Consider the following 26,204-nt stretch of genomic DNA (forward strand, 5'->3'; position numbering starts at 1 on the left):
GCCTACAGGACTGCATGTGGCATCTCTAGCTGAGAGAACCAGTGTGGTCCAATGACTAAGGCAGCAGCTGAGCTCTTCCATTGCCCTGCTGTGTGAGTCAGTTCACCTCTTTATGCCTGTGTTTTGGCTCTTTAGAGTGGAAGACCTGCAGCGAGGGTCTGTCTCTTACTATGTGATTGTACAGCGCCTAGCATGATGTGCTGAGCTGGAGCGACCAGAAATCATTAATAACAATAAGGGAGCTACAGCTAGGGAGTGGCGGCCTGCAGCCCATGAGTTAAAAACTGGATTTGACTTCCTTAGCCCATGTGTGTTTACTCTAGCTTCAGGTGCATTCCAGCTAACACCTTGGACCTGTGACAATGTAAACTCATTTACTATTCTAGAGCATGTTTGGTGGGACTCTTTCATTTGCTTTCCCCAGACAAAAGCTCCAGAAGGAACAATTTAAAAGAAAACCCCGCTGCTGAAACAAACACGTTATATTGAAGGAAGTATTCACAAATAGGCTGATCACCAGCCAAAAAGAAGGATAACGTCTGTTAAAGTAATTGTAGAGTATCAGGCCTCGCTATGACACTGTAGCCATAATAAATAATTAATACAAATAAATCATAATTCTTTCTTAAAATGGGAACATTAATTAGTGATGAGGTGTGTGGAACACACTTCTGTGTTTTCAGATAGGGTTTGTTTATATTTGTTTTGAGATTGCTAGTTACCAGGTGTTCTTGATATTTTATGAAAGCTCAGAAATATCATTTTGGATTGAATTTCTATTTCCATTCTCCTAAACTCAGACTCTTTTATATTCCACAGACAATGAGACCAGATATGTAAAATGTTAGTTTAAAATATTTTTTCCCTAATGACACTAGGCACTAGAAAGGCACTAGAAATTAAAATTGGTTGAAAAAAGTGGGAAAATGTAATGAATTTTGCTTTTAATTTGACCTTTTTCTTTAAAAAAAAAATGAAATTACAAAAATGTAAAAATTCCAACCAGCTCTATACTTGGTTGAAAAAAAAGGGGGCAGGGACATGGAGGTTGTAAAAATGTCACTGATTTTTCCTTTTTTCAAATTTACAAAAATTAGAAATCTGAATTGTCAAAATTGTCTCAGACACAGCATATAAGTAGATGTACAAAAATGTATAGATTTCCTGGCACTTACTTCATTTTTAAGGCTAAATTTTAGTAGCAAAACTCAGTTTGTGCAGTAACTTATTTTCATGGACTATATTCATTCTTTGGATAGGGTCCTCCAATAATTTAAAAATAAGAAGGGGGGAGTAAAGCTATGATATGCATTTCTGTTCAGCTGCGCACAGGCAAACTCCATTCTAGAGCAGGAAGTCCCTGGTTGTTTCCCATCATATGGAGGGTGATATAACAAGAAGAGGATAGGTCCAGCAATGGCAACTAGCCAAGATTTTCAGGGACACAACCCCTCCTCTGGGTGTCCCTAGCCCTCCAAATGCCAGATATGGGGACTGGATGAAAAGGAAGGGATCACTTGATAATTGCCCTATTCCCGCTGAAGCATCTGCCACTGGTCACTGTCAGAAGACAAGATACTGGGCTAGATGGACCATTGGTCTGACCCAGTATGGCTGTTCTTATGCTCTTGAGAGTCCTTTTGCTTTCTAAAACCAGTTCCAAACTCATGCATAGATGTTTTTGATGGGCATAACAAAGGGACACCATTCATTTAATCCCCACCACCCCGAAGTCTGACACTTCTTCACATACTCTTCTTTCAAGCAATGCTTCAGTCTCTTCAGTGATGCCAATCTGAAAACTAATTTTGTTCCTATTTTTCCATTAAATTTTTACCTTTGACAGCACTTTTTGTCAAGTCACTTTGTGTTTCTCCTTGTCTAGTCAGTTTCCCTTGCACCGGGGGGAGACAAATCATATTTAAAAAAATGAAAATTTGATTGTACAACAAAAAAGGGCAGGCGGACTCAGGGTCAGGGTTAATACCTGGAATAATTTTTAACTGTTTTAAAAAGTCACCTGATTTCAAAATGAGTGTCCCTTGAACACAGATTGGATTTCTTTTGATTCACTTGGCTGAAGGCAGTTGCCTCTGAAACACTCATCTAGCAAAGCACTTAGGCCCAGCTCCTCAAAGGTGCCTAGCTCCCCTGAAATAACTTTCAGGATCTAGGCCTTAAGCACATGCATAATGTCAAGCACTGATGCCCTGAAGACAGTGGGACCATTCCCATGCTAAAGTGCTTTGCTGCATCAAGGCATGGGAGCAGAATAACTCTCTTGCTAGGAGGAACACAGAGGAACTCTGCAACAAATAAGAAAAATACCCTGATTAGGAAGGACAGTGCAAATCAACAGCAGATATGTTGTAAAGCAAAGGGAGCTCGAGCAAATGCAGTGAAACCTTGTTAACCCTTTGGAGTCTGTGGAAATTTATCACAGCCTTGTAAAAGTACCATGAAAAGCATCCTCAAGTGAGTGGGAGGTAGCATTTGGGAAGGCTGTTATATTGATTATGTAAGTAATACACCGTATCCAGCCATTCTAGTCACACAGGGAGCCAGATCTGTCATTAAGGCAGAGCTATCAGTAGGCAGAGGTACGGCTCTGCCCTATAGCTCTGGGGCAGCATTGTGTGGCTCCACTCACTCCCTGTCCTTTTGGCATGGCTTGAGATTCAGGAAGCACTCGCAGGGGGCAGCTCCTGCCCTCTGGAGTGGCCATAGACTGCAGAGGTCCCTTGCCAGTGGGACACTAGGAAAGCGTTTGCATCCTCCTCCTTTTGCACCTGAACAAGGCCCAGCCACAAGCCACCTTGCAGATATACCTGAAATTCACAGTGTTATCGGTCGTAACAGCTATGGGCTGTGTCCCTCTGGTGCAGCTGAGGAGATTGTGAGGCACTGTAGAGTTCATTGCTGAACCTTGTGGATTCTCAGTACACAGAGCCCAGGATGTGGTTTCGTATGCTCTTCAGTGCATGACACTGTGGGGCTGATCTTCTGCACTGCACCTTGTGTAACAATTTATGCACATGCAAGGGGAGGATGTAAGTGGCTACCGTTCTGACCAGGTAATATTTTACGCTCCTTGGCGTAAGCAACGGCATAAGGTGCAAGCTCACGGAGAGCCAGAGTCTGCGTATTTATGTGACAGAGCTCTGCTGCTTTCTCTAATGTGCTTTAGACAAGTGCACCTGCTTGATCAGATCTGTTCCTACAACCTGCTCCTGACTTTCCAGCAGCTCCCTTAGTCAGTACTAAGTATAGCAGCCCTGCCCATTTCTGGGGCTATGGCGCCATCGAGTGGACGTTTCTGTACATGTGTGTTCTCAGAGAGAACTTGCCAAGCATTCCCAATCCTTGTTAATGTTTTCTCTGTCACCTTCTCTCTGCATTGCTTTGCCAGCTGTAGGACACGGCTCATCTGAGCTGGCATACGCTGTCAGAGGGAGTAGCTGCAGCCAGGCCCATGCTGAGGGGCCTGTCCATGCAGCGCTGAGGGGGTTAACAGAGTCCTGTTTCTTGTATCTTATCTTTTGCTCCCCGGCTATAAAATCAGGGCCGGATTCCCGCTCCTAGGGGAACACCCCCAGTGTGAGGTGGGGAAGAGGGATGGAAACCTACTGAGGCTCTCCTTGTGGACAGCGTTCCAGTGGGGAGAGGAGGTTTGCCCCCTGAAGAACAGGCAGTGGGGCCAGCCCAACCATCCCCCAATGTGGGAGGACCAGCCATCCATCTAAGACCCTGTGCCCCTGGCAGGCTGCCCCAATCCCTCCTCCCCTGCCTGCTCCCTGGCAAAGTGCATCCTATGGAACTGAGCTGATGGGGCCTCACAGCCAGCAGTTGTCACTAGGATCCCTCCTAAAGGGGGCTCCCCAGTGCAGACAGTGGGGAGGCATTAAAATAACCTAGCTGTGGCCTGTGTTATCTTTTCATGGCTGTGCAGGGCTCTGAGGGTCCAAAATACATCCCCATCCCTCCAAGGGCCCTGCCCTATCCCCTCCCCCAAGGCAGACCAAGGATCACCCGCCACGGGCCTGGAGGAATGGGGGGATGATGCCACCAAGGCAGCTGACCCCCTAGCCGCATGGAAGGGGTTGATCTGCATGAGGAGAGTCTGCACTGTGCATGGAGCTCTGGGGCACAATCGGACTTCTTTAGGGCCTGATCCTGTGAATCTATGCACAGTTAGCTGTCTGCTGGGGATCTCTCTGGGTGGGAGGAGTGAGGGGTTCCTTCCTCCGCTCGGCCAAGGAGGGGATGAGAAGCTTGGGGGATGTACCTGCAGCCTTGATGCTCCCGTGGCCTTCATACTATGCGTGACCCAACTACAGAGTGTCCAAAGGATGGCAACCATGCCCTTGCCCTGCCCCCACAGAGCCCTGTGTATCCCCTGAATGCTGACACAGTGTCTTCCCTCCACAGGCTCAGTCCCACTACTTTCTTCACACTGGTGGCTGGGCAGCAGAATGTGCCCCTCCACACGCAGGGGTGTTGAATGATATGTTTTTCCAACCAGCCCAGGATACACTGACCCTCATGCACTGTGGACAGGGCACTTGGGCAGCCATTGCAAAAATGCGTCATGGCTAGGTAGCATTTGAGGCCATGGGACAGGGATTCCCATTCTGATCGCTCTAAACTGGTGGGTTGTTTTTAAATTAGAGCCCAGTGCCTGATCATCCTATGAGTAGCGGGATTCCAAAGCCTTGTGGCCACATGGCAGGAACTTCCAGCTTTGGGACTGGGCCCTGAAATCCAAGCACTTGTAGGGTACGGCGAAGGGAGCTATCAAGCAAGTCACCAGCCTCCAGCCCTCATGCTGTTGGAACTCCAGACGCTGGTGCCCTGCGACCCTGACGAGTTCCCGCTGTGCCTCACAGCTGGTTGCTGCTGCTGCTTCGTCTGGCTCTTAGCATCCAGGAGCTGGGTGATCTCTTCAAGGGAGGAAGTTTCCAAGTCGCTGTTCTCATCCACAAACTGCATGGGGAATGGGAGGAGACAGAATGAGCAAACATGGCGAGCATTAGCGGGTGCTGTCTTTGCTGATAATGGCCCTGGCTGATTGCAGGGGGCTGGCATGGGATTAGTATAGTGCTTGCCCTCTGCACCCAGGGGAGCATTTCCACGTGGCAAACCCTTATCATTCAAATCCAAATATACGTTTATCAAATGCTTCCTTCAGCTAATGGTTTTCTGCTGCAGCGCCCCAGCACTTCCCAGTGCAAGGCAGGGCTGGCCCAGCAGCAGAACTACTTACATGCTCAGATGTGTATTATGGAGCATGAACTACAAGGACTCCCTAGGAAACTCAAATACGCAGTTATAGGCCTGACCAGGCTGTTGGGATCATGTAGTCTGACCTCTTTCATAACACAGGCCAGAGGTTCAGCCTGGGATTCCTGCACCAAGCCCACATCTTGTGGGTTGAGCTAGAGTATATATTTTAGAATGACACATCCAGTCCTGATTTAATGAAGCTGGGAGAGGAATTGGGCAGAGCTGCTTGAAGTGTGTCAAGTTACAGAATTTCCATGACATTTCAAAAACTGAAAAAAATATACATGGGGGAACAATGTTGAGATAGTTGCAGAAAGTCTTCCCCTGAGTATATTCCTAAACAATCCCTCATGCCCAGAGCATAAACACACATTCCTCCTCCCCAGTGCGAACGCTCTAAAACTCCTTCCCCTACCCCAATGGCTTGTTATTTTTTGAGTCTCTGGCTGTATAGTGGTCTCGACTGGGAAATGGTTTGAGACGATGCTGGTCTCCATACTAAATCGTTGCATTCCTGAATACCAGACACTTCCCATTCTCTGTATGGCTTGCCCAGCTTTCTCCAAAAGTCTGCCTGTTGCACAAGGTACCTGGAGTTTCTTGTCTGAGTGACTTGGTTTCGGAGAATCAGAGGGCGCGGCAGGGAGGAGTTTTCTCCCACCAGCAGGCTTCCTTGCTGGCATGCTCAGTGCGCGCTCCAGATTTTTAGCCATTGCGGACACCAGCGTCCCTGCACAGAGCACAGCTTGTTAGAATTGGAATCCAGGGCCCTGCAATCACATGGTCAATATCGCTGCACAACTGAATTGCTCATCAGGACTCAGAGTGGATGGGAAAGGATTTCCTTCCAGACCTCTTTTCCAGTTTAAAAGGGAACATGTTGCTGGTGAAAGGTGTCAGTGATGGAGTTCAGAAGCCAACTATAGTTCATAGAATCATAGAATATCAGGGTTGGAAGGGACCTCAGGAGGTCATCTAGTCCAACCTCCTGCTCAAAGCAGGACCAATCCCCAACTAAATCATCCCAGCCAGGGCTTTGTCAAGCCTGACCTTAAAAACTTCTAAGGAAGGAGATTCCACCACCGCCCTAGGTAACGCATTCCAGTGTTTCACCACCCTCCTAGTGAAAAAGTTTTTCCTAATATCCAACCTAAACCTCCCCCACTGCAATATGAGACCATTACTCCTTGTTCTGTCATCTTCTACCACTGAGAACAGTCTAGATCCATCCTCTTTGGAACCCCCCTTTCAGGTAGTTGAAAGCAGCTATCAAATCCCCCCTCATTCTTCTCTTCCCCAGACTAAACAATCCCAGTTCCCGCAGCCTCTCCTCATAAGTCATGTGTTCCAGTCCCCTAATCATTTTTGTTGCTCTCCGCTGGACGCTTTCCAATTTTTTCACATCCTTCTTGTAGCGTGGGGCCCAAAACTGGACACAGTACTCCAGATGAGATCTCACCAATGTCCAATAGAGGCGAACGATCTTATCCCTCAATCTGCTGGCAATGCCCCTATTTATACAGCCCCAAATGCTACTGGCCTTCTTGGCAACAAGGGCACACCCTTGACTCATATCCAGCTTCTCGTCCACTGTAACCCCTAGGTCCTTTTCTGCAGAACTGCTGCCTAGCCATTCGGTCACTAATCTGTAGCAGTGCATGGGATTCTTCTGTCCTAAGTGCAGGACTCTGCACTTTGTCCTTGTTGTACCTCATCAGATTTCTTTTGGCCCAATCCTCTAATTTGTCTAGGGCCCTCTGTATCCTGTCCCTACCCTCCAGCGTATCTACCTCTCTTCCCAGTTTAGTGTCATCTGCAAACTTGCTGATGGTGCAATCCACACCATCCTCCAGATCATTAATGAAGATATTGAACAAAACTGGCCCCAGGACCGACCCTTGGGGCACTCCGCTTGATACCAGCTGCCAACTAGACATGGAGCCATAGTACACAGGACTGGAAAGGACCTCCTGGGTCACTGAGTGCAGTCCCATGCTATCTCAGGCAACCCGATCATATCACTTGCAAACTTACCAAGCTCCGTCTTCAAACAAACAATTTGGTTGTTTGCCCCCAGTGCTCCTATTAGTAGGCTGTTCCAAAACCTCACTCCTCCGATGGTTAGAAACAGTCCTAACTTCCAGCCTCAATTCACCCATAGGACAAATACAATCAGCTGCAGGCTACCACAGCAGTGTGCCTCAATCCTGAGTTACTAAGGCTCCTGCTAAGTGTTGGAGCTTCTAGCTCCATGTCTAGTCAGTCCTTCCGAAAAGAGCTGATGTGGACTCTGGTTGTGGTGACAATTTTTGTGATGCAGATGGCTGCCAGCTAGGCAGTGGATAGAAGGCACCCGCTCATTTCATAGACAGGGCTGACTAGCAGCCAGGGAAGAATGACTTTTGTCCACGCCCAGCATGGTTCAGCTCTGAACTGCTGGCCTGCACAAGAAAGGCTTTGTGGCTCATGGCCAATCACTGAGATTACCCAATTATTGGAGATGTCGATGCAAAGTACTGACATCATGGAAGGTGGAGCCACTGGGTCATTTCCATAGATGCCAAGGCCAGAAGGAACCATTAGGACCATCCAGTCTGATCTCCTATGTAGCACAGGCCAGAGAACTTCCCCAAAGTAATTCCTAGAGCAGAGCTTTTAGAAACACAGCCCATCTGGATTTAAAAATTGTCAGCAATGGATAATCCGCCACAAACCTTGGTAAGCTGCTCCAATGGTTTAGGGCCTGTTTAGTGCCCTCCAGCTAACTGATTGCCAGTTAACTCAACATAGTTAGCATGTGTGTAAGAAATAGTCTTAACATGCCCCAAATGTCTGTTCCAGGATAAAAGTGCCTGTAGTTGACCACGGAGCTGGGCACAGGGAGAACCACAAAGGCAATAGTTTTCACTGCCAAAAACCATTGGTTTTACTGCGGGATAATTAACACGCATTAACTATCCTGCTGGAAAGCCGTAGTGGAGACAAGGCTCTGAAGTTTTTACTGCAAGGAAGGTCGGTGAGATCAAAACTATACCTCTGCCCATGGTTCACCAGGTTTATATCCTTCAACAAACGCTTGGGGAGCATTCACACTAGCCTTTACAAAGGGGCTAGCTAAAAAACCTTTGGTGTAAACAAGTTCTTTGCCAATAATGTGCATCAGGAGTGTCATTTAAAGGGACAACTTCAACATGTGGGACTAAACATGTGGTACCCATGTAACATGCTTGCCAAATGTCTGTCTCTGCGGTGGCTGCTCCACAGATGAAAGATGCCTACTGCTGCTCCCAGGAAATGGACATCATTTAGCTCAAGCAGGAGAAGCTGGCACGTTGGAGATAAAAGTCCTGGATTTATTCCCCACTGGGGATTCAGCCAGGGAACTGTGGTATCTACTATAGCACCAAAGGCTTCTATAGTCGAAGGGAGCTACTTGAAATAAGTGATTCTTTCTGGTGTCCATTTGACAGCCCTTTGTATATAGTTTGTTTCATTGTCTCCCTGTATAGTCAGTTTCTACGTTGCTAGAAACGCCCCCCCCCCACCCCATAAACTGACACTAAACTGGGAGGAGAGGTAGATACGCTGGAGGGTAGGGATAGGATACAGAGGGACCTAGACAAATTGGAGGATTGGGCCAAAAGAAATCTGATGAGGTTCAACAAGGACAAAGTGCAGAGTCCTGCACTTAGGATGGAAGAATCCAGTGCACCGCTACAGACTAGGGACCGAATGGCTCGGCAGCAGTTCTGCAGAAAAGGACCTAGGGGTGACAGTGGACGAGAAGCTGGATATGAGTCAACAGTGTGCCCTTGTTGCCAAGAAGGCCAATGGCATTTTGGGATGTATAAGTAGGGGCATTGCCAGCAGATCGAGGGACGTGATCGTTCCCCTCTATTCGACACTGGTGAGGCCTCATCTGGAGTACTGTGTCCAGTTTTGGGCCCCACACTACAAGAAGGATGTGAAAAAATTGGAAAACGTCCAGCGGAGGGCACCAAAAATGATTAGGGGACTGGAACAAATGACTTAAGAGGAGAGGCTGCGGGAACTGGGGATGTTTAGTCTACGGAAGAGAAGAATGAGGGGGGATTTGATAGCTGCTTTCAACTACCTGAAAGGGGGTTCCAAAGAGGATGGCTCTAGACTGTTCTCAGTGGTAGCAGATGACAGAACAAGGAGTAATGGTCTCAAGTTACAGTGGGGGAGATTTAGGTTGGATATTAGGAAAAACTTTTTCACTAGGAGGGTGGTGAAACACTGGAATGCGTTACCTAGGGAGGTGGTGGAATCTCCTTCCTTAGAAGTTTTTAAGGTCAGGCTTGACAAAGCCCTGGCTGGGATGATTTAATTGCGGATCGGTCCTGCTTTGAGCAGGGGGTTGGACTAGATGACCTCCTGAGGTCCCTTCCAACCCTGATATTCTATGATTCTATGATAAATCTCAGTAGGGCAGCAGAAAAACCCTGATATTTGTTCCCCAAAAGCATTTTTTAAAAAGACAGCACTCACACTTTCAGGGTGAGCTAGCAGAAACTAGCATTTTAGTCCATTTAAAAATGCCAAGCTGAGAGGTCCCTTTGAACAACATTATTTCTTACACCTAAAGAAGATATTTAGAAATCCCCTGGATTAATGGCAAGGTCTATTCTAAAGGGATAAAGAAGGAACCATGCACCCCACTCTCTGGGGTTTAAGAGGGGAGCAACAATGCATTTTGAAAGCACATCAGTGTTAATCCCCTCACAAAGGCCCTGATCCAGGAAGGTACATGTGTACATGTGTATCTTTATGCGGGTGAATAGTCCCATGGACTTCAGTGGGACTGCCCATGTGGATTGGAGCCAAAGTGACTTAGTAATGGCTCCGCAGGAAAACAGAAGCTGGTTTTGTTTCTCATGGGGAGGACTACCCCAGAGCAGGGTGCAGGCTATCTATCTGTGAACACCCCTTAGCTGAACCAGCAGCATGCCACTGTAACTGACTCCCAAGAGTGCAGATGCATCAGAACAAAGTCTTACTCCTGACACCCATTATCTTGGTACCTCTGGGTCTTGTGTTAGGAAAAGCAAGGTGAGAAATGTCCTTTTCTGGGGCCTTGGCACTAGTGCATTTAGGATTCTATTCCTGGAGAATGACCACCCCATTCTCTTCACAATCAGTTTCCCCCAGGCTGAGAGCGGGCTTAATAGACACTAACACAGAATTACCTCTTTTGTTGGCTTAAGCTGTCAAATGTAGAAACAGATGTGCATGCAAATCGCCCCTTTCCTTCAGTATCAGGGCATGAACTACGATAGAGATTTCTGATTTTAGCACATTAACTATATTCTGATAGATGAAAATTATTATTTATGATTCACCTGTTGGAGTGGTTCTCATGGCTGGGCTGGCTTTTCCCTCTGAGGAATCGATGTCAGACCAGTCTGATGTGGTTTCGTCATTCTGGGTCAGCCTCAAAGGGGTTTGCGCTTGCTGCAGGGTGATGGGATGTTTGAATTTCACTGGGGTGAGGCTGGCGCCGTCCTCCCCAGAGTCCTCCTCGGAACTGAAGGGTGGGGTGCTGAAAGTAAAATGATGGAAGAAGGAAAGGTCAGACATGGAGGAAGTGGAGGGCTCTGAGCAGTTGGGTCAGGGATATCTGGGACAATCTGTGATGAGGAGACCAAGACCGTTGTCATTAAATACAGATTGGCAGTGCTTTCAGTGGTTGGCTAGAAGGTTGTGTGTTCAAGTCCCCTGGTGGGGCGAGAGCATATGTACAACCAGCACTGAAACTTTGAACAGCAAGGTAGAGTACAGGGGCAAATATTAGGCCTGTTTTCCTTCACCCCCATTCCACTGGTACTTGCAGCAGCTGCTCCATGCACCTCAGCCCTGTCTTAGCACCACACCACTTTCAAGAGCAGGCTATCACAGCTTCAGTACCTAGCTTGTTCCCAACCAGCAGGGGGAGCAGGAATTTCTGACTGCCAATTCATCCTCTTCAGTCCAAAATGCTGCCACAAAAACTCAAGTATCTTGTCCAATTCTTTGTCTACTTCCAGCCCATCTTCAAAACCCTCAGTTGGCTTCCTCTTCCTCCCTGGGGCAAATGTGAGCTCCTTGTTCTCACTTTTAAAACCCTACACAACCCAGTTACTCCATACCTCTCCTCTGTCATCTCTTATCCCCTCCCAGTTGCCCTCTTCATTCTGCCTAAGCGGCATGGCCTCTCTGTTCTTGTCCTTCTAGTCTCTTTTATTACTAGAGCTACTTGGACATTTTTCATCAAAACATTTGGCATTTCATTCATTTGGCATTTCATTTCATCAAAACAGTGTTGGCATTTCCTGTAGAGGGGAAAACCCCCCAAACAAAGCACTTTGATTATGTCAAAATGTCTTGGTTTGATATTCTTGGAATGAAATGTTTAGACTTTTCAGTTGGAAACAAAATTAATTGGGATATTTTTATGTTATATAATATTTGAAAAAGTTAAAGGTCAAATTGGACAAATTGAATCTCAACATCTACTCTCATTAAATTTTCACAGTTGTGAGAAGTTATGGGGGAGGCCAGACAATTATTTAAATTGACAAAAATAAAAATAAAAGTTTATTTTTAGGCAATGGCATTATCTGTTGAAATTATAAAACAATAAAAATGGAATTCTCCAAAGTCTATCTGGTATTGGAGCTGGAGGTGTCCTTTCCAGCTCATGTGGACATATCCACATGACCTCTGGTTGAGCTAGCACGCAAAAAGTAGCTACATGATTTAAAAAAAAAAACTGCAGCTGCATGGGCGGCGGGATGAACTAGTCACCCCGAGTCTTATCCCATCCAAGACCCTAGGCATGTACTTGGGGCGGCTAGCCCATCATGCCAAGCATACCCTGCTATTTTTAGCATGATAGCTCAATCATGGCTGTCATATTACAACACATGAAAGCTCCTTCCCTGGAGGCTTTCAAAAGGAAGCTAGATAGTCTTGGATGGTTTAGACACAACAAATCCTGCACCTTACCAGGGGGTTAGCCTAGATGACCCTTGCAGTCCCTTCTCACCCCATGGTTCTGTGAATCAGAGTTAGTGCTGGTGTATCTACTCGAGCTGGAAATTCCCTAGGGTAAACATACCCTCCATGGGTCCTGCAGCTTAGACATTTCAGGTGCACCCCACGCAAAGCTTCCTGCCACAACAAATGATCTGCGTTTGCACTTCACCTAGCACTGTGGGGCCCTGGGGCTACTGCAGTCCACATTGTAATAGAATAGCGATGTCCACGCTTGGTACGAGGCTGCTTGCCCCAGTAAGCATGCTAGTGAAAGGCATGAGTGCAATGTCCGTAGTGAGGATGGGAGGTGTGGATGGGCCTCACCTCGGATGCTGGATGGCAGCATGTCGTGAGCTGCTGGCTTTGCTTTGTGGCATTACTCTGGGCACCTCTACTGGGCTGTGGGAATAGCTGGCTTTGCTCCGAGGAGCTGGTTTGGGCGTCTCCTCCGCATAGGGCTGTAACTCAACTTGCAGTGCTCTAGGCTTGGCAGATGCAACCCGGCGAGGCGACAGGGGGCTCTTCTGGCTTTTAGCTGGAAAGGTACAAGGGACACTGAGAGCAAAGGCTAGATGGACCTTTGGTGTGACCCAGTATGGCTGTTCTTTAACACCTACAAGCTGCTTGGCCCAAGCAGGTTTTTGCCCAGCAAAATTAATTAAGCAGGATTAATGCTTGTAAATTGATGCTGTTAAACTGGATTGGCTTAAAAAAAGAAAAAAAAACATACAAAATGAGTGGCTGATGAGAACTCCCATGCTTTACCATCTGACATTCTCAAAATGTCACACAGCCAATGTAGCCAGTGTTAGGTGACTTCCTTCCCCTCCCACACACACACATCCACTTCACATTGGGAGGAGAGGTCGACATATGTGACTCTGTCTGATCCTTGGCCAATGCAGTAACTCAGCTGGTGTAACAGACAGCTGTTTTTAGGCTGCTCTAAACTATTCTGAAGGATGTTTTGGTCCCTAGCTGGCCCAAAAATAGGGAAGAAGAAAGGTGGGTTAGAATCACCTTCATTCCCTCACCCCACCCACTCTCTCCACCTGCACTATCCTTCTGGTATTTCCTGTGTGGCATTCCACTAATGTGTGCTGACACTGTGCTTTGTGGCTCGCTATAACCCCCATTTGATGCTGATAAACTGGATCTCTGCATGTTCTAGCAACAGGCAGAAGGAAGAGAGTTTGCGGACCAGGTTCTTCTTGCAGCTCTTTTCCCTTTGAGCTCTTCCCCGTCCATTCCCCAGAGCTGAGAAGTGTGCGTTTTATTTTTATATATAACCTTTTTTTGCAAGGTCACTCAAGGCAAGCAGTGCACACCGCAAGTGCAAATGGTTATTTGACACTGAATACAATATCTATCTTGCCCAGTTTTCCTTGGGGATGCACAATGGGTCACGGAAATGTCTCATGACAATAACACTATGTTGGGATTGAACTCTTGTCTGCAGCACAGGTTTCCAAAGACAGCATCGCAGCCCTTTACCTGAGACTACTGAAAGTTGCGGTGGCAAAATGCCATCATCCTTCTGGCGCTGCTTGACTTTCCAAGTGACCTCTTGAACTAGCTTGTCCCTCAAGCTGAGGAGATTTGGAAATTTCTTGGCCTTCTGCTGCTGCTGCGTCATTACGAGGGAGCTCAGATTTTTATAGGTCTGAGCTGGAATCCCCTTCGCAGCCTAAAGCAGAGAGAATTGTGGGTAACATTAAAACCAGCCCGACATAATTCTGACACTGCCTCAGATGGTGAAACAAGCCTTCTCCCCTAAGGTTTCCATCACCTCTGAAAGAGAACCCAGCCTTCTGCAAACTATGGACCTCATCTAACTTTCCATCAGATTCACCTGGCTTTGGATCCGGCCTTACACCCAGAATGGTCATCAGCATAAGATGGAGAGACTCCTACCCCATCAGGTGACCCAGTATAAGACTCCATCCATCCTTTGTGCTGCTGGTTGACATACATGTAATAAGAGTCTCAGCCCATAGGAGTGTACGCTCCATTGATGTGTGCTGCAGCAGGGTACCTACCAGTGGTGTGGACAAGTGAGCACTCTCAACCCTCCACTCCTGTCAGCATAATGTAAGCCAGTCCCCAGACACACGGGAGATTTTCAATGATTTTCCTCACTTAGCCCTGTCTACACTAGAGACTGGTGACATTCAACCCCCACCTCTCCAGTAACACACCACACACGCACAAAAGTGCAACTGGTAGCACACAGGGGCACACATCTGGACTGTACCTGCTCTGAGTAAGGCTAACCATGGGGTACATCTGCACTGCAAATGAAGGGGTGATTGTAGCAGGTGTAGATATACCTGTGCTAGCTTTAATCTAGCCAGCACGGGTAGCAATAGCAGTGAGGACATGGTGACATTGATCCTGGCGTAGGCTAACAATGTAAATACATACCCAGAGTCCCTGCTGGGCTAGTCCCCACTACCAATGTTACCCATGCCACCTTCATCTGCAGTGTAGTCATACCCACTATGCCATCCACTATCATGTTGCTCTATACCAGTGATTCAAACTTTTGTACTGGTGATCCCTTTCATATAGCAAGCCTCTGAGTGTGACCCCCCCCTTATAAATTAAAAACACTTAACACCATTATAAATGCTGGAGGCAAAGCGGGGCTTGGGGTAGAGGCTGACAGCTCGCGACCCCCCATGTAATAACCTTGCAACCCCCTGAGGGGTCCTGACCTCCCATTTGAGAACCCCTGCTCTACACCTATGAAGCACCAGCGTACACAGCGAGCGTTGCTCTAGCACGGGGTGGGCAAACTTTTTGGCCCGAGAGCCACATCGGGGTTGCAAAACTGTATGGAGGGCCAGGTAGGGAAGGCTGTGCCTCCCCAAACAGCCTGGCCCCCGCCCCCTATCCGCCCCCTCCCACTTCCCGCCTCCTGACTGCACCCCTCAGAACCTCTGACCCATCCAACCCCTCCCTGCTCCTTATTCCCTGACCGCCCCCTCCTGGGACCCCTCGCTCCTAACAGCGCCCCCCGGGCCCCACCCCCCTGTCCACCTCCCCCCGCTCCCTGTCTCGTGACTGCCCCAAACCCTATCCACACCTCCTGACATGCCCCCTTCTCCCTGCCCCCTTACCATGCCACTCAGAGCAGCAGGAATTCGCAGCCCCACTGCCCGGCCGGAGCCAGCCACGCTGCTGTACTGCCCGGCAGGAGCGGCGGGCCAGAGCGCAGGCGGCGCAGCAAGCTGAGCCTGCGGGGGAGGGGGAACATCAGGGGAGGGGCCGGGGGCTAGCCTCCCTGGCTGGGAGCTCAAGGGCCGGGCAGGACGGTCCTGTGGGCCAGATGTGGCCTGCGGGCCGTAGTTTGCCCACCTCTGCTCTAGCAGCTGCAATGGTGCGGTTAGTCCTCCCAGTGCAATCCCACACGTTTCTGAAGGGGTAGGAACAATCTCAGAGAACTGGCTCTGTCACCTGCAGGGTCACTCACATGCTGACTGCATGCAAGCCCTAGAGGACCTGAGGTGGACTGGGGGTGCTCCCATCTCTGCCATGCCCCACGTCAATGAAGATCTCAGTTGCTTTTAGCTCTGCCGGCTCTCCCTGGGAAGGGTGCACCCTCCCTCCCTGGAGCATGAAGGAAGGACTCAGAAACTGGATGACAAGCACTGGGCAGGGACTGTCTAGGCAGCACCTGTTACAATGGGATCCTGATCTCAGTTAGGACCTCTACATAGCACAATAACTTAAATGAAATTTGAGGTGCTCTTTATATCCATGCAATGCTCCCTCACAAATATTAACATACCTCGGCTAGCTAATTAACATTTGAAACACTGGAAGGAGTGAAAGGGACAAGGAGGGAAGGGGTTGCACTGCAAATAGAGAGATGTCTCTCTCCCCGCTTTTTTGGTTTCCCCTCTCCTGATACTCACCTTCTTCACGCCCATACTCTCCAGCTTCTCCTCCAACATCTCCTCCAGAATGGGGCGGAACTGCTTCAGCAAGTTGGGATTCCTCCGCAGGGCTTCCAGGAGCCTCTGCTTCCTGTCCAGGGTATCCTCCAAGTCTGCGGCAAAACCCAAAATCACAAGGGTGGGTTTGGATGGACCGAACTCTCAATATCGAAGTCAGAGCCAGAGACTCAGGGACCAGAGGCCTGGTCCGTCTTGGGGACCCTCCTCCCTAGCAGAAGATGGATTGGTAGCTCCCTGTTCCCCAGCTGTGGCACGTTTTGAAATTTTTCTTCACAACCACAAGGGCAAGACATATATAAACAAAAGCTGAGATTCTAACATCACGAGAGGATCCTGGGAGCTGGGCCATAGGCATGTGTCTCTTGTGCCTCTGCCTTAATCTGTCTCTGCCATAACTTTCTCAATAAGGAAAGTGTGGGCCCCTTACTGAATGAGGGAGGCAACCTAGTGACAGAGGATGCAGAAAAAGCTAATGTACTCAGTGCTTTTTTTGCCTCCGTCTTCACGAACAAGGTCAGCTCCCAGACTGCTGCTCTGGGCAGCACAGTATGGGGAGGAGGTGACCAGCCCTCTGTGGAGAAAGAAATGGTTTGGGACTATTTAGAAAAGCTGGACGAGCACAAGTCCATGGGGCCAGATGCACTGCATCCGAGAGTGCTAAAGGAGTTGGCGGATGTGATTGCAGAGCCATTGGCCATTATCTTTGAAAACTCATGGCGATTGGGGGAGGTCCTGGACGACTGGAAAAAGGCTAATGTAGTACCCATCTTTAAAAAAGGGAAGGAGGAGGATCCGGGGAACTACAGGCCAGTCAGCCTCACCTCAGTCCCTGGAAAAATCATGGAGCAGGTACTCAAGGAATCAATTCTGAAGCACTTAGAGAAGAGGAAAGTGATCAGGAACAGTCAACACGGATTCACCAAGGGCAAGTCATGCCTGACTAAACGAATTGCCTTCTATGACGAGATAACTGGCTTTGTGGATGAGGGGAAAGCAGTGGACATGTTATTCCTTGACTTTAGCAAAGCTTTTGACACGGACTCCCACAGTATTCTTGACAGCAAGTTAAAGAAGTATGGGCTGGATGAATGGACTATAAGGTGGATAGAAAGCTGACTAGATTGTCAGGCTCAACGGGTAGTGATCAATGGCTCCATGTCTAGTTGGCAGCCAGTATCAAGTGGAGTGCCCCAAGGGTCAGTCCTGGGGCCGGTTTTGTTCATTATCTTCATTAACGATCTGGAGGATGGCGTGGATTGCACCGTCATCAAGTTTGCAGATGACACTAAATTGGGAGGAGAGATAGATACGCTGGAGGGTAGGGATAGGATACAGAGGGCCCTAGACAAATTAGAGGATTGGGCCACAAGAAATCTGATGAGGTTCAACAAGGACAAAGTGCAGAGTCCTGCACTTAGGACGGAAGAATCCCATGCACTGCTACAGACTAGGGACCGAATGGCTAGGCAGCAGTTCTCCAGAAAAGGACCTAGGGGTGACAGTGGACGAGAAGCTGGATATGAGTCAACAGTGTGCCCTTGTTGCCAAGAAGGCCAATAGCATTTTGGGATGTATAAGTAGGGGCATTGCCAGCAGATCGAGGGATGTGATCGTTCCCCTCTATTCAACATTGGTGAGGCCTCATCTGGAGTACTGTGTCCAGTTTTGGGCCTCACACTACAAGAAGGATGTGAAAAAATTGGAAAACGTCCAGCGGAGGGCAACAAAAATGATTAGGGGACTGGAACACATGACTTATGAGGAGAGGCTGCGGGAACTGGGATTGTTTAGTCTGGGGAAGAGAAGAATGAGGGCGGATTTGATAGCTGCTTTCAACTACCTGAAAGGGGGGTTCCAAAGAGGATGGATCCAGACTGTTCTCAGTGGTAGCAGATGACAGAACGAGGAGTAATGGTCTCAAGTTGCAGTGGGAGGGGTTTAGGTTTTATATTAGGAAAAACTTTTTCACTAGGAGGGTGGTGAAACACTGGAATGCGTTACCTAGGGAGGTGGTGGAATCTCCTTCCTTTGAGGTTTTTAAGGTCAGGCTTGACAAAGCCCTGGCTGGGATGATTTAGTTGGGGAGCTTTGAGCAGGGGGTTGGACTAGATGACCTCCTGAGGTCCCTTCCAACCCTGATATTCTATGATTCTATAAGCTGACCCACCCCAGACCACATCCCTGACTCTGCTGTTGGAAAGCAGATTATACCACTTTAATGAGTAAGGTGGGGCCCATCCCAGGTTTCACTGGGAGAATCAGGTGCTCAGTTGTGCAGTTATTGTGTTGCCACACATTCACACTACGTTTCTCAGGCTGGTTGCAAATTTTCCATGCACAATCCATTTTAAATGGATTTTGATGGAAAATTGGATTTTCAACTAAACAAAATTTTTCATGAAGTGTCTACTTTCTCTGAAATTATTTAATTTTTTTGTCAAAAACCGAATCCCGCAAAACTGAAATGCTTTGCTGAAAACTCATCAGACAACATATCCCATGATGCACCATGGTCTCCTCTTGGGATTCCCTGATGTTCCACCTCCCTCTCCAAGAGAAGATTCCATGGTGCGTCCTGGGAGATGTAGTCCAACTCAGAATCATGGGCTATAGAGAAGAACGGGAGCATGAAGCATCCAAACTACAACTCCCACGAGGCACCACAGCAGTATTTCCAAATTGAAATAGTTTGGTTTTCAGCTGATTTTTTGTTTGGTAGTTTTTTTCAATTTTTCAGCAAAAATTATTTTTGTGGGAATAAATTAAATGAAAATGTGGGGTGATTATTTTCTTTTATTTTTGTCAAAAACTTCTCCCCATTTTTGACCAGCTCACAGTACATGGCTCCATCAGGCTGGGTCGGTAAGTGATTCTTGGCTTTCCTTTCCACTTAAACTCTCCGCAGAGCTTAGGGATTGCTCCTGCAGACAGCACTACTCTTCTGAGGGAGGGGTAGAGTGCTGACATCAGGGTGGCGTTACCCTCAGGGTGCTGTTAGGTTGTACGCTGTTGAGAGCTGAGGTACAGTCAGGTTCTTTCTAACAGGGAGACAGTGTGGGCCTGAGTGCAAGAAGGGCATCCTTGCTGAAAACGTCTAATCACAAGAAGCATGCAGAAGGCTGCTTGCTGTGATGCTGTTGTAATCAAGTGACCGTGCTCTGCTCAAACTTAGGGAGAAAACATCGGGGACAGAGTACCTCACCCAAAGCCTGTTTTGTCCCGAAATTCCTCCTTTTTGCACACCCTCATCAACGTCTAAAGTCCAACACCTGCATGACACCAGGAGAGAAGGACTTTCATTTATATGATAGATACCTTCTTCAGAAGACTCCTCTAGATCTGGTACCCTGGATGTTTCCTGGGTCACTGCAGAGAAGAGAAATCCTTGATGACTCAGAGACCTACGCACGATTGGTTACATATCCCACTGGAAGGGACCTTCTCCCCAGAAAAGGAAGACTCAATCCTCTGATGAATGCTATGAAAACAGTGGTCTTCAAAGCTAGCAACTCAACAGACTCTTAGGACCTTGTAGGATGTGAGGAGGCGAGAAAGTCTGCCCCATTCGTTTGAGTGTAACTTTGTATTCATAACAGGTGGGTGCAGAGCCTGGGCCTAAGCCAGCCCTGATTACAGGATGGGTCCCATCTGAGAGGAATTAGGTGATTACTGAATAAAAGGAGCCATGGTTAAGTGCTGGCAGGGTCTGGTTGGGGGAAGAGCTGGAGGGACAGGACTGAGATGGCTCCTGCAGGGTCATAAGCAAGCAGAAAAGACTGCTCTCCAGGCAGGGAGAAACCCTGGCTAAATGCAGAACAGACTGGGAGACCTTCAAGACATGAAGTGGTCCTGAAAAACTGCAATAAAGGTAGAGGATCCAACCCAGAGTTGATAGAACCCAGAGTTGAGCGTGGGGCTGGGTTCCCTCACCGGCGTAAACCCTTTACAAGGGTAGCTGAGCCCAGCAAGGGAGCAGCAGATTGAGTCAAGAAGAAGCCCCAGAGAAGGTGGAAGGATTTTTTTTGTTTCTGTTATGGACATTTTGGACCTTTTAGTTGGGCCAGTTGTGACTCTGGAAGGGGAGGCCTTAAAATCCTGACCCAACTCAACTGCCAAGTTATCCAACAAGCCACCACAGCACTGGAGTGATGGTCGGTAGGGGGTGCTGGCCCAGTGTGAGAGCTGCAATACCAAGCCAGGCCACAAGAGAGTGCCTAGTGGGGAGGGGACTGTTACAGTGATGGCAGGAATATTTAAAATCTCTTTGCTGCCAAGATTGGTTTCTGACACTTCAGGGCTCTCTGCAGCTTAGTAGCCACAGCATCTGAAGGGAAGTCCTTGCTTTGCCCCGGCACTGGCATTGTGGGAAACCTCGATCTCAATGAGAAAATCTGAGATGGAACAATTCCTTATTCTTGTGCAACTGATTTACTGGAACAAAGAATCATTTGGGAGGGGCTCTTACTTTTATTGCCAGATCTTGATTTATATCTGAATCCCTAGGGGCAAGTCTACACCTCCGCGCTACATTGGCATAGCTGCATTGCTGTAGCACATCTGGTAAAGATGCTGTATGCTGACAGGAGGGCGCTCTCCTGTCAACATAATTACTCCACTTCTGTGAGAGGCAGAAGGTATGTCGGTGGGAGAGCATCTCCCACTGACATAGCACCAGTGTGGACAGCACTTAGGTCACTGTAACTTGCATTGCTCAAGTGTCTTTTTTACACCTCTGAGCTATGTAAGTTACATCAACTTGAGCGATGGTGTAGACCAGCCCTTAGACATGAGGGTCAGAAAACTTTAGATGCTAATCAGATATTTTCCTTGCTTGCTTGCCTGAACCAGCAAGTATGCTGTAAAGGCTGTCAAGAGAGAGATGAAGTTGTACATGCAGCTGGGTGGTGCAGTCACAGCTATGGAAATCTTATCAGTTCTCACTCTCATTAACCCAAAAGACAGAACATTACCTTCAGCTTTGCTTGCAGACAGTATCTTGATCTGCAAAGAAATTATCTATCATTATCCATGATTCAAAGACTGGTTTCTTTTGTCTGCAAAGTCTAGTAACTTTTTTATCTCTAACTGGAGTTTTCACATTTGGGCACAACCTCAAAGGGTGCACAAAATAATTCGATGTAAGGCCAAAGCATAGACATTTTTGGTGGAATTATACACCAGATGGTTCCTAGATGGATGCTTTGCCAGCAGACAAAAAGAAAAGCTTTATTTATTATATATAATTATATGTAACGCTGTCTCAGTCAAAGGTCGAGAAAAGAATAAAATAATCTCCAAGCTGCAATACTAAATGTTGTCCCGTTATTATTCTGCACATGGCTTGTGCCTGCTCGTTCCCATATGTATGTGATAATGGGGGGTGTTTGTGATTTTGTGGGACTTAGGCCATTTCTACATCACAGGCATTACAATGCCAATGTAGCATCATAGGGCAGATGCTTCCTACATCTACGGAAGGGGTTTTTCTGTCCACGCAATAAATCCATCTCCCCAAGCAGTGGTAGCTAGGTCAGCAAAACAATTCTTCCATCAATTGAGGCACATCTATACCAGGGGTTAGGTTAGCTTAGCCACAGAGCTCAGGGATGTGAATTTTTCAACACCCCTGAGCGGCATAGCTAGGCTGACCTAAAGTGAAGTGTAGCCCAGGCCTGAGACCCTGATTTGACAAAGCATTTTAGCACAGGCTCCTGCTTAAATCCATCCTGAGTTAGTAAAACATTTAAGCATGTGCTTAAAGTTAAGAACATACTTAAGTGCTTTGCTGAATCAGGGCTTACATCTTTAATTGTATCATCATTATATTTTAGCTCAAGTACCAGCACCAGTTACAGTTGGGGGCCTTGAAGGACCCTTCTCGCCTCCTTATAACTGTTTGCCCTTCCCCTCCTCCCCCTCAAAACCAGTAATTTTTGAGACTGAGTAAAAAACCCCAACATTTTCCCCACTGTATATGAGAATCCTCCACTCATTTTTGGATAGCTCTAGTACTTCAGCAGTTTGTGTAGGAAGCTGAAATACCTCAGGTAAATGGTCCTTACTGAGGAGAAGTGCGTGGCTTAAAAATCATACTTCAGATGCACTCTAAAGCAAATAACTGTTACTGCCTGTGTTACTGTCTGAGCTGAAGATGCCATCTTCTGTAGCTCAAAGGCTGTGGCAGACTCATAAACTAAGTGTGGATTAGCCTCTGGAGTGGGACAGAGAGCCATGTTGTGTTCACAGGCCCACAAGAACATGGCAAGCTTACTGTTTTCTCCTGCAACCTGATAACCTTGGTCTGCTCTTTGAGCCGAGCATGGAGCGAGCCCATTTGCTGTTGGAAGCAGTCAGCAGCTATCCGTTGTTCCTGAGACAGGGAGGCCCGGAGTCTCTCATTTTCACTCTTCAACTGAGAGAGACAAGGAAGGTAATTATGAGACCTGGATGTGACGAGTATAAAATATGGTGAAAATATGGTGAAAATACCATTTTGCCCGTTAGCTCAGATTGCTCTCCTGGCCAAGGTTAAGTGGGGCAGCTCCTGGATTTTCACTTTGCCTTGAGATTTTATTTTGCATTGATATCCAGTGGCATATTTATAAACTTCTGCTGCTCTCTTTTCCTGCTTGATCATAGATTCAAATCAAGACTAAGTAGAGAGAGAAGAAATGGAAAATGCAGCTTCATGGAAATCAAAACATTTAATGGGAAAGTATCATTTTGACTAAGTTTTTGATGGGAAAATTTCATAACTAATCATTTGACTTTTTTGTTTCATTTGATGATGTTTCCATAAGGCAAAATATTTCACTATATTATTGAAACATAATGATATAAAATATTAACTACACTATAGATTTGACTTTATAATTTTGATTAAATTTGTCTATATTACTTTAAAATTAACATATATGTATCAATAGTATTAAATATATCATTGAAATTAATATGTATCATTTTGATTTTTGTTTCAATTATATTAAAGTTGAATCTGTATTAGTTAATATTTTATCATGTTTCAATATTATTGAAATGAAACATTTCAATGGTCACAAATTTTCATTTCACAAGAAATTTCAAAAGTGTCAGAATTTCCCACAAAACGGAAATTCTATTTTCCAACCAGCTCTAGTAACAAGTGACCCACAGCTGCTGCTGTCTGATGGTGCTCAGTGTCCCCTGTGAAATGGCAGCGGATGGTCACTTTCCACTTGTGGAAGCACACATGGCTGTGTCATAAAGCCACTGTGACAACTGATGGCACTGTGGGAATCTTCCCATTGAATCATAGAATATCAGGGTTAGAAAGGACCTCAGGAGATCATCTAGTCCAACACCCTGCTTAAAGCAGGACCAATCCCCAATTAAATCACCCAACAGATTTTTGCCCCATATCCCTAAATGGCCCCCTCAAGGATTGAACTCACAAGCCTGGGTTTAGCAGGCCAATGCTCAAACCATTGAGCTATCCCCCCCGAAGTAGGACTTGAACTTGTGGTCATCTGGCTCCCAGCCCGGTGGTTATCCCTTTAAGCCAAAGATTATTTGACTTTAATTAGAGTCACATTGGGCCCTTATATTTCAAGCTACATTTTTGTTTACCCTAATCAATCCATGACCAGCTCTGTAAAGTGTTTCTTCTCTATTGTACGGGTGCCAACAACTGTATTTCAAAAATAAGGGATGGTTTTCTTAGTATCCCTGCCCACCATCCTCCTCCTGATATTATGACTATTATTTTATTTATTAAATAATCACCTACATGCACCAGGGCTATTTCTTGCAGCTTTTTGCAATACTCAGTAATTCCCAATCATGTTGCACAGAGATGAAAAAATAAGGGAAGTCCCTTGTAATAACGGGCTGTTGGCAACCCTACTGCAACTCCTCACTGTAAAACCCCTTGAGCTATTTTGTAAGAAAGCTACTATTGAAAAAGACCATAAGAACAGCCATACTGGGTCTGACCAACGGTCCGTCTAGACCAGTACTGTATCTTCCAACTGGCCAGTGCCTGATGATTCAGAGGGAGTGAACTGAAGAGGGCAATTTTGAGTGATCCATCCCATCATCCAATCCCAGTTTCTGGGGGTTGGAGATTTTAGGGACATATGGAGCATACTAGCCATTTTGGCTAACAGCCATTGACTGTCCACTCTATGAACTAATCTAATTCTTTGTTGAGTCTACTTACACTTTTGGCCTTCACAACATCCCATGGCAAAGAAAAATAGTTACTATTCAACCTTTGCACTACATTGCCGGGCAACCTTCCTTGTTTCTAGTGGATGGGCCGAATTCTGCTGAGGGAGCTCTGTGCAGCTGATGTGGTCTAATAGTGCAGATGTTTCAAACTGAGGCAGAAAAAACCTTCTGCAAATGTGTCTGTGAGATGTGAGTCCAGGTGGTGCAAGCAGGATCTTACTGTGTGCCTCAGGAGCTCATGACTGATGTGCTACCCATGGGAGAACTCTCAGTCATCACTTTTAGCGTCCGTCTGGTATTTACCTCTTCCTTTTCCACCTGGTGCTCCTTCTGAAGCTCCTTCAGCTTCTTCTTCCATTCTGTTTTCTGACAAATCAAAAATACCTTTGTTTTTTCTTCTCATTCAGTTTGCCATGAGTGTGCCATTATTCACCATTACTGTGATCCAAAGTTTCAGAGGTTAAGGCTGGTGCAGAGGAGCACCTCCCAACATTTCCATTCTCCAAGTGAACTAGCTTTCTCTGGCTTGACCTTTGGACCTCATAAGGCTGTTTCAGGGCAGCCTTAAACCTGGTATAGGGCTCTTCCTCCAACCCCACTCTGGCATAGAGGCCAGTATTCTTGTGCTCTTGTAATCTGCCATTATTTGTTAGTCAATGCATATAGGTTATTTTTTACACACTCACCCATACACCACATTAATAGTATTATGTGCAGGGTATAGATTGTTAAATTGTACTATGCTTATTCTTGCTCACTTATGCTAAGTCATATATCCCATGATGCCCTGGGACAAATATAGTTCAGTACTTGTCTTAAGGAAATTTAAAAACTGTCAAAAGTTAGCTGGACGAGTGTTATGAAACAAAGGTACAAGAAAATAATGTAAGATGTATGAATGCATTGTAGTAGGGAGTATCTTCCTGCCCCTTAACATTTGGAATGTAATAGTCAAATGACAGATGGAAAAGTACAGTGAGGCACCAAAGACAATGCTGGCTAGTTAAACTTTAAGTGATGTGAATAGTGCTTTGTAACGTGTGAACAGCCATGCTATAAAAGATGGCTAGTTTAAGGAGGCATTGGGGAAGCACACCTTCTGTGTAAGGTGAATCTGCTGTGAGAATTTGCTCCCTGGAAGAATGGCATGTATTTCTCATTTTCGTATTCTACTGCTTTGTCTTTAGACAATAAATTTGGTTATTTGGTCTCTTGAACGTTTTAAGGAATGAGCCATGCGTGTAGTCAAACAATTGTAGTCAAATATATTGTAATAGCTGTTGGGAGCGACTGGCAGCCCACTCTATTTACAGCTTCACTAACTGGAAGGCTGGTGAACAACCCCATAACTTAGCAGAGGGGACAGGAGGCTGGAGAGTGAAGGTTCTATATTTCAGCTGGCCCATGACTGTGTCTAAAATAAAAAGCATGGTCAACCATGCAATGCATGCCTATGGCTTTTGCCTCTTGGGAATGTCTGCTCAAGCTGTCTTCTACCAAGGTTAACCTTGCCATAGACACAAGCATCGAGCAGAAAAGAGAGCAATGGGTCCATTTAATCAGAGAGCTTGTTTGGTCAGATAGTCCAAATCCTCACTTTGAACAGATGGAGCCTTTGTCCAGTGGAATCTCATCTGCAGAAAGAATGGACCATTCCACTGTGCATGTACCGTGGGTAGAGAGCAAGAACTACGTCTTAAAATTTCACCTCAT

The 26,204-nt window shown here is 46.6% G+C and overlaps 1 protein-coding gene across 2 annotated transcripts in view; it reads right to left on the reverse strand.

Moving 5' to 3' along the window:
* Nucleotides 1–870: 870 nt before the first annotated feature.
* The window catches only part of DZIP1L (DAZ interacting zinc finger protein 1 like), a 41,581-nt gene continuing 16,247 nt past the window's right edge, over nt 871–26,204 (reverse strand). Inside the window, exons 7-16 of one of the 2 annotated variants that reach the window (XM_073360343.1) lie at nt 24,795–24,857; nt 22,555–22,695; nt 21,254–21,284; nt 19,599–19,649; nt 16,242–16,375; nt 13,816–14,008; nt 12,646–12,856; nt 10,647–10,846; nt 5,874–6,013; nt 871–4,983 (exon numbers count right to left, since the gene is read on the reverse strand). In XM_073360343.1, the coding sequence (XP_073216444.1) occupies nt 4,804–4,983; nt 5,874–6,013; nt 10,647–10,846; nt 12,646–12,856; nt 13,816–14,008; nt 16,242–16,375; nt 19,599–19,649; nt 21,254–21,284; nt 22,555–22,695; nt 24,795–24,857 (1,344 nt within the window). In that variant the 3' untranslated portion in view covers nt 871–4,803. The remainder of the gene's footprint in view (nt 4,984–5,873; nt 6,014–10,646; nt 10,847–12,645; nt 12,857–13,815; nt 14,009–16,241; nt 16,376–19,598; nt 19,650–21,253; nt 21,285–22,554; nt 22,696–24,794; nt 24,858–26,204) is intronic. The other variant, XM_073360345.1, reaches the window with a different exon arrangement.

Source organism: Lepidochelys kempii, chromosome 9 (assembly GCF_965140265.1).
Source record: "Lepidochelys kempii isolate rLepKem1 chromosome 9, rLepKem1.hap2, whole genome shotgun sequence".
Lineage (NCBI taxonomy): Eukaryota > Metazoa > Chordata > Testudines > Cheloniidae > Lepidochelys > Lepidochelys kempii.